Source organism: Megalobrama amblycephala, linkage group LG16, assembly GCF_018812025.1.
Source record: "Megalobrama amblycephala isolate DHTTF-2021 linkage group LG16, ASM1881202v1, whole genome shotgun sequence".
Classification (NCBI taxonomy): domain Eukaryota; kingdom Metazoa; phylum Chordata; class Actinopteri; order Cypriniformes; family Xenocyprididae; genus Megalobrama; species Megalobrama amblycephala.
In genome coordinates, this window is record NC_063059.1 from 36,612,489 (window position 1) to 36,621,277 (window position 8,789).

The 8,789-nt window shown below is 38.0% G+C and overlaps 1 protein-coding gene across 1 annotated transcript; it reads right to left on the reverse strand.

Annotated features, from left to right (window-relative positions):
- Nucleotides 1–313: 313 nt before the first annotated feature.
- On the reverse strand, nucleotides 314–5,494 carry LOC125249579 (protein FAM181B). The gene has a single exon (XM_048161894.1). The coding sequence runs from the start codon at nucleotides 3,261–3,263 to the stop codon at nucleotides 2,301–2,303; it is 963 nt and encodes a 320-aa protein (XP_048017851.1). The 5' UTR covers nucleotides 3,264–5,494; the 3' UTR covers nucleotides 314–2,300.
- Between the last annotated feature and the right edge of the window lie 3,295 nt (nucleotides 5,495–8,789).

Here is an 8,789-nt window from a genome sequence, read left to right on the forward strand (position 1 = left end):
GTGAGGTGTGTAAAATGTTGTAAGCATTTCACACCATTTAAGTTATGGAGGTGTAAAGTGTGTTAAAGACCTTAAACAGGAGGTGAGAGATATAAGCTGGTAACACATAAAACATTACTGTTTAATGGACCTAAAAGCAGCTATTGCATTTGAATAATATGTGAACTCTGAGACCAATAATGTAGGATCCATTAGGGATGTTAGCAAATAAGATGTTGCACAATAAAAATGCTTACAACATACAGTTGTGTACTAAATAAAAAGTCAGGATTGCAGTTGATTTCTAATGAAACACAAGACTCTGAATGTCAAATGAGAATGATGAAGACGTTTATTGGCCAACAGAGGGTGCCATAACGTAAATAGTGTTGCACCCTTTTGTTTGCCAGTAAAAATACTGAAATAGAATGAAATGGTTGTACCTGCACTTATATCCCTTGTGATAAACAGAAAGGTTATCTGTCTTTTTTATTGTTTTGAGTTTACTCATGCTGCACATTGAAATGTCTGCTTCTGATTAAAAAAATAGACATGCAAAGAAGGCTTTTCTTTAATAGACATAAAGACCAGCTTTATTTTGTCCCATTACTTTATGACCAACAAAACTTCCATCCAGTGCCCCTGTAGTCCATAGATTTAGGTGTGCGATTCATTACCAATAAACAGACAATAAGTATCAGTTCTTGAAAAAGAAAATGTCAGAAAAACTGAATGTTGCTCTCACTTTTTTGTTTCCGTACTGCAAACAATGTGAAGAGTAAGCATATAAATTACAAAACACAATTTTTTACTCTTGGCTGATGCTTCCCACATAAAATTCTTTAAAAACTACAGCTAAATATAAAATAATTCATTAGCTTAATTTATTTTAACTATTTGTTGCTTCCCAATGCAATTGGAGATGTCTGATTCCTATTTTAATTCTCTATCCTAAACCAATGAAAGACAATAGTGTTACAAAATAATGTTGTATAGTTTTCAATGTTGTAATGTTGTATAATATTGTATAGTTTTCATGTTGATCTCCTTTTTTGATGAACATGATCATTTGTGAACTGCAACTATTACACATTATTACCAATAGCTTATTTTGCACAATTTTACCACCTTTTTCTTTTTATCCCATTAGCTGTTTCATAGTTTTCCATTTCTTCCAGAATGCCAAGAAACTCCAAAAAGCCAGATCTAGACCAACCTCAGAGAACTATATAGTATATTCATTCAAACATTTACCTTAAGGGAACTGCAAGTCGTTGATTTAGATGTGCAAACCTAATAGTTGCGTGTTAAGCAGTCAACAAACAATAGATGAACAAACAGTGATTAAAAAATAAGAATGTAGGCAGATTGTCTTGTTTGCCACTGTTGTAGACTGTTGCATATGTATTTTTTTGTCTTGACCCTAAAAAGTATTTTTACACTTAAATATATTATGCCATTAAATACAAAATATCAATGTAAGTGGCATTTATTTTTAAGAAAGATAGCACAAGCACATAAAGCATGCATATGGCAAAAAACTATTGTTTGGTTTTAAGTTAGAAAACAACCAAAAATTCTGTTTAAAATTAAGACTTGGTTGTTAAATGTTAAATGGATCATGTCTGTAGTTAATGTACTACACCTGTTGTTAGGACACTTCTTTGAACTTGAGAAGAATCGACTTCATACTGTTACAGCATTTGATTAAAAATGACTGAGAAGAAAAAAATCTGAACATCATTTTGTTTGCAGATGCCACTTGATTTGATATTTTGTTGTCTCATGGACATAAACCCATACATTTTAAGTGTGGATTAAGTGTTCAAATACTTAATGGGATCACTGTATGCCTGTAACTATTTAGTCTGTGACATATTTAAACAAATTAGCAGAACCCCCTGAGATCAGCCCTGTAACAAATTGTTTCGAAAATTGTTAATATTGTCAATCAAACAATGCTCATGTTAAAGAGTAAGAGGTTCAAAGTGTATCCATACATTAAGAAAACATTTTTGTTGTTGTTTTATTTACAGGGAACAGTAACATAAAAATCTGAGGCATAGTTTGTTAATTTACGATTAGAAATGCATTCTGTTTTTATTCAATTTTGGAGAAAAGGCCTTCTTTAGATTGTAAGCTACTGTATACGTGTCATCCCATCAAGTGATGTTTTAAAAGGGTCCATTAGCTGGTTTTGAGGCAAATATTTCAGGATTAAAAGAGACATTTCATGTAGATAGCGTCCTTTGTCAATACCATACTGAAAATGCAAGTGTTTTTGTCCCAATGTAATGTCTGAGAAAAAGAAAATCTCTGGCTTAAAGAGAAGAAAAGCTCCCTCTGTTGTATCCGTTCGCCAGATCGTAGGAGACCGGCAGTGTGGAGCAGTCTGTAAAGAAGTTTGAAAAGGTAAGTGCACATGGCGAGCTCTGTTCCACAGGCAGGCTGCCAGAAAGGTCCGTGTGAGTATAAAGATTTGGCTGTACTGGTAGTGTCCGCATGTCTCCTGACTTTTTGGGGGTGTCGCTACAAGTGCCCCAAGGCTCGGTGTACAAAAACCCACCAGTTACAAAATGGTGGGAGTCATATGGCTCGGGACCCATGGACACCTCCTGTTGAATCCTGATAGGTGCGGTGTGGAATAGATCCTGCTCTGAGACCATATTGCTGTAGTCAGGTCCGAGAAGCTCCAAGAACTCTGCTGCTTCCGGAGTCCCTCGCTCCAGGTCTTTGAGCGACATGCCAGAAGTAGATGTAACTCTGGAGCTGTTGGCTGGCTCCGTGAAAAAGGATGGAGGAAGGTTTCGATGCCGCAGTGGGGGCTTCTTGGCCCTCTCTCCTCGTACATCCTTCGCTGGGTTAAAGAGGGCAGCCAGGCTCTTGCTTTGCAGGTTGGCCTGCATCCCATCCTTCTTGGGTGTTTTGCTGGAGAGGTTGCTTGTTGGGTTTTGGGGCGAGCCTTGCCTCTTGCATGGCTCCTGAACAGGTGTGGTCCCTGGCGAGATGATCCCCGTGCACCTCTTAATCTGTTTCTGCAGGTACTTCCGGTGGTTGACCTTCCTCTTGGACTTAACAGGTTTGTCCAGCGCAAGTTTGATGTTGCTGGAAGCAGAGTCGATGAAGCTAAGCAGATCCCTAGTGGTCTCCCGAAAGTCACCCTCACAGTCCACCTCACCCAGGAGACCCCCTTCCAGACCCTTTTCCACCTCATAATCCATGACCGAGCCAGGAAAACAGAAGTTTAAGAACTGCGAGTTCATGATGGCAGCCTGAACAGCCATCTCTCTCTCTGCCACAAGCACAACTCCTTCGCACAGGATGTATGCAATTGTCTTCTAGAGACCCTAAAGCATATTTCCTATCTGCATTTCCAGGGTGGTTTGCTAACCCTTGGTCCTGTGCAGGACACCCTTACAGTTCGTCTGCACTCTGTCGAAAGCTGGAATTTGGGGGAAGGGAGGATTATTTTAGGGGGCAGGGCCAATGATGTCAGGACATCAAAGGGGAGGGGCTGAGGGACCCTGGGACTTAACTCTTTGCTCACGCCTGACCACCTGCAACTAAGAGGGATTTGTCTGAGGCATCCCACAGAGTAAAAAGACAATAGCCTCGGGTTCATCTGTCCTGGTCAAGTCTTCATGTACATGTCTATGTGAATATACACATTTTATGATATGAAATCTTTGAGAGCAACTACATTGGACTGTCCACAAGGGATCTGAATTACTTTCATCTTATTTATGACAGAGTTTTGTTTGTTAAATTTGTTTAAATCTTTTGAAATGGACAGAACTTAACAGTTTGTATATTAAACATCTGACTCAAAATGTTAGCACATGAATGACCAACTAGCAAATGTTTCCAGACACAACAATGTGTTTAAAGTCAGATAGTTAGTGTAAAATAAATTCTGAACCACTTGTGGAATGATTATTAAAATAATTTATCTGATGTACTCTAGAGATGTAAAACTTGATGGGAGATTTTAAAGAAGATGTTTAGTTCTGGATTAAATAATACTGGACCTACGTTTTGTTTTCAATCAGTTGTGGCATTTTATTCCCCTAGAGAATTCAAGTTTCATGCATTGTGATCTACATTTTAGATACTTTTCTACATGTCTCACAAAATACACCTCTTGAATTCGAATGCATATGTCATACAAACTTGACCAAACCTTGTCCTGTGCATGCTTTGGGACAAGTACTGTTTTTTTTTTTTTTCTACATGTTCTTGTAACTTCCTACAACTATCTTAATCTGTTCGTAGTGGAAGTTGATTTCTCGTGCATTCCCGCACCAGTGGGAATTTTAGCCTCTGCCTGACAACTATTATAGGCTGCCTTTGACATACAGCCCTACATGGTCTAAATAGCTTCTATTCTTCCTTGAGCAGTGAAAGGGATCTTTGTGCCAGAGATTCATTAAACTGCACCTCACAGCCCCTTCGTAAAATGAGGCTCAATAATGAACAGTCGATTTAACTAGAAAAGCTGCCGGAGCTGTTAAATTAAAGGGGAATAAAGTGCAGTTCAAGCCCAGTGTGCCAGAAGAAATGTTGACCTTAAGAAATCCTGGGTATGAGTGAAATAGCCGCTGTAAACAATTCAGCATTTGCAGGAAGTTTCTTGGCCAGCAGTGAATACTGCAGAGGGGATCCAACACTGGGACTTTCGTAGGGGTCCGAACGGATCCTGATTTCAGTGAAAGCACTTAAAGGACGTCGCTCTGGTTTGGAACATGGTGGGCTTAGAAAGAAAACACTTGAGGATGTTGGGAGTGTTTGAATGTGGAGAGTATTGATATTAAAGATAATGTTTAATTCAAATAGCTCAGAAACAACTATTTTCATGATTTTTGCTTATTGATACAGATTGTTTTTTGGCCCAAAACCCCATATATACTTTTTCCCATCTTTCTTTTGAGATCCCACTAAGTAGACTTTTAAAGAATGTAAAGTCAGTTCAGATGTATTTAATCTGATCTAATTCCAATTCAGTCCACTAAACTGTACTTTCCCAGGCATTAAACACGTTTATAGCAGCCCTGACAAAGTTTCTTTTTAATCGCATTCATTGCACTTTGCATGTTGTGAAATCACGTGCCAATGGACAGTTTCTGCCATACCCTTTTTTTCTCTCACGTTGAGAGGTTTTCCCAGGGATTTTTTTTTAATTCCCACCCCATAAGTGCATTTTAAGGTGAGGCAGTGAATCATTTGGATGTTGGAAAGGGGGAAAAAAGGAGAAAGTCTAAGCGCTTTTGAGAGAGGGGGACCATCGAGAGTGTTATTATCATGTAAATTGTGATGTAGAAAAGAGACAGTGAAACTGATAGCAGTGATCTAATTATCTGTAGCCCAGCTCTAGACCCGGTCCTGAATGGGGGTCCCAGAGAAGCTGCCATGGCCTCACAATAAACTGTTGTACCACAATAGAAAAATAGCAACAGTGTAAAAACAAGCATTTTTTTTTTACAGGATTCGCCACCACGTTTCCAAAGTTAATGCAATTTTATAACATGCTAAAGTCCGTTTCCCTCTCACAGAATAGAAGTGACCACTATGATACTTTTAATTAGAAGGACAGTGGCTGAAAAAGGTCAGAAACCACGTCAATGACCTGCTGTCAATTATATATATATATATATATATATATATATATATATATATATATATATATATATATATATATATATATGTGTGTGTGTGTATGTATATATATATATCCGAGCAGAATGCTGCTTTGAGCAGTCAGTTTTTAAGTTGTGTAATAAATTGATTTATTTCCACTTTTATGAATTAATACAAAGCAAGGCTGTGCTTTGCACAAAAAAGCAATATCTTTAGGACTTAGTCCCTTGAATATATACTTGTCCCTTTAATTTTCCTTTTCAACAAGCCCACCCCTCTTTCTTTTGGAGCCTAATTTTGGCACTGTGACATCACCAGACTAATGGCTGATATTTTCTTCTCTTCCCGCACAGAGCTTTTGTACATGCTAGTCATTCACGTTTAAGGGCTTGACGCACTAATTCCGGAAACAAGTTTCTATGGCCACATAAAGGCCAAGGGGATCAAAGAGGGTGAGGAGTAGAATACTGACACCAAAAAAGAAGAAAGAATTGTGTGACATTAAAGAAAAGAGGCCAAGGGTATTCCTAAAAACACTTTGCAAAAGTTTCAAAAACTGGCCAGTCTATTTTATATGGGCCAGTCCAACACATGAGATGTTATATTTAAGATGTAAGCAAAATATGTTTTATTTTCTTGATGGTTACACCACTTGACATATTTAACATCATTGATGAATGAATGGTTTCGATGAAATGGTGATACATTGACAGATCTAACTTAAATGAGATTTTTTTCATTATCCTTGCCATTGACCCAAATACATATTTGCCTCTAGAGCCTCAGATGATTTGGTCCTTGCATGACAATAAACAGAAAAACACTAGTGGAAAACAAATTATAAAGAAGCGAAAGAAATCAACAAGGTCAAACTAAGTTGAACAAACTCAGCAGGGGGAAGAACAAATGAGACGGCTGAGGGAACAACATTCATCTTTCCGCTTTCGATTCACGTCCATGGAAAGCTGCTTAAGCAAACGGACCATTGAAAGTGAGTATTGTTTGGTTATCGTTACACACCGCGCACCCCGCCCTCCACCCAGGGAATTTACAAACTCAGCACCCACTCTTTTTTTAACCCCGTTTTCCTTGGACTCCCTGCCCCCCCAGACAGCCTTTCCATGCTCTCCAGTACAACAGTGGGTTACACACACACACACATTTTCCCATTGGTGTGTGTGGTCTCAGTGTAACCACATACACATCCAGAACTAAAGACTCTCGGTCAGCAAAATACTAGTAACATATTTGATTGATGAAACTGTCAGGTGAGAAGAAAGGATGTTTAATGGCAACAACAGGCTCCTTAGAAAAGTGCAATAGTGTTGAAACCCCCCACTTGCCCTTGATGTTTGTCTACATTTGTATGTTGTTAGTAACCATACATTATTCAGAATGGAAACGGAAGATTTTGTTAGCTCTACATTTTTGTGACATGTTAAGGTTGTTTACGCTTGAACGGCCAAGTGAACATCCAATTTATAACCATAAAAATATAGTAACTGTCATCTATATAAACATTTATGGAGACTGAGTTGTTAAACATACTCTACATAAGTGCTTGACCAATTGTAGATACTCATGTCACATTCTAGACAAAGTCATAGATGGCACAATTTTGCTAAAATATCCCACTTCTGACAAGGTGTCCAGTTGGAACACTTTTCACTTTACAAGTAGGATTTCCAACCCTAAATAGACCTTGGGCCTCATATATAAATTGTTACGTTGAAACCCTTCTTCATTTGATCTAAGATCAGTTCTCAAATGTGTGTATGGGTGATTCAGAGAAACGAACGTATCCACAAAAAAACACACCTCTCTTCCAGATGTGAAATCTATAAATCGCGAATTATCGTGAAATTGAGCGTAGCTAAATGATTTCAGATCTTCGCCTTGTAAACACCCCCCTAATTAACATACACTGGCCGGCCCAAAAAAAAAAAAAAGGTTGTTGTTTGGATTTTAATAGGCAAATTCTTAAGGATGGCCCATCATTACAGTGATTATTATGTTTCTAGCATGTTTTATGTTTGGCAACGTTTCTTTTAACACTAACAGATAGAGTGTGTAGCTTTTCATTTCTTGAACAAGGCACATCATGGCCATATTCCAGGATGACAATGTCAAGATTCATAAGGCTCAAATTGTGAAAGAATTGTTGGGAGGGAGCATGAAGAATCATTTTCACACATGGCACCTCTGAGCCCTGAACTTAAAATCATTGAAAGTCTTTGGGATGTGCTGAAGGAGACTTTGCAGAGTGCTTGACTCTTGTATTGTCAATACAAGATCTTGAACAAAAATTGATGCACCTCTTGATGGAAATAAATGCTGTGATGTTATTTCCATCAAGAGGTGCATCAATGTTTGATAAAGATCTTGTATTGACAATGCAAGAGTCAAGCACTCTGTAAAGTCTACTCCAGCACACCCCAAAGACTTACACTGAGGATAAGGTCTGGACTCAGAGGTGCCAATTCATTTGTGAAAAGGATTCTTCTTGCTCTCTGAACCATTTTTTCACAATTTTAACCCTGATGAATATTGGCTTTGTCATTCTGGAAATGGCCATGATGTGTCTTTCTACATGGTGGTTTAAGAAATGAAAAGCTACACACTCCTTCAATTAGGGTTAAAAGAACCGTTGCCAAGCTAGAAACATAATAATCACTATAATAATGTTCCATTCATAGATTCTTTAGTATTTGCCTATTAAAATCCAATTTTTTGGCCAGGACGTGTGAGCACCAGTCACGTCCAAATCCTTTACTTGAGAACGCGAGTGGCAAGAAATGCTTAGATTTCCAACTATCTGCAATATGAATGTTGGTTTGGATTTTAGTGTAGATATACTCAAAGATCAAATCTGTGCAGATGGGCGAAACAAAGCTTTTTGAAACTTTTAATCAACTGAACCAATTGCTTCACAAAATGATTCACTGATTCACCACACTCTGGTGACCCCTATTGGTCAAAACGGTGTAAATGCAATGAAACATGCGTAAAACACCTTATACAAACCAATTGCTAATGTTTTATTGAAAGTATAATCTTGCAATTAACAAATCATGTAATACCATTATAAGAAGTGTCTGTATAATAGGAGTTATTTAATTGTAGGACTTGTTTTATGGAGAGCTTGGAAAGGGATCACATTTCCCCAGTTTTAGCAT

Coding starts and splice junctions, on each gene's coding strand:
- LOC125249579 (XM_048161894.1), bottom strand. CDS start 3,263: ATGGCTGTTCAGGCTGCCATCATGAACTCGCAGTTCTTAAACTTCTGT.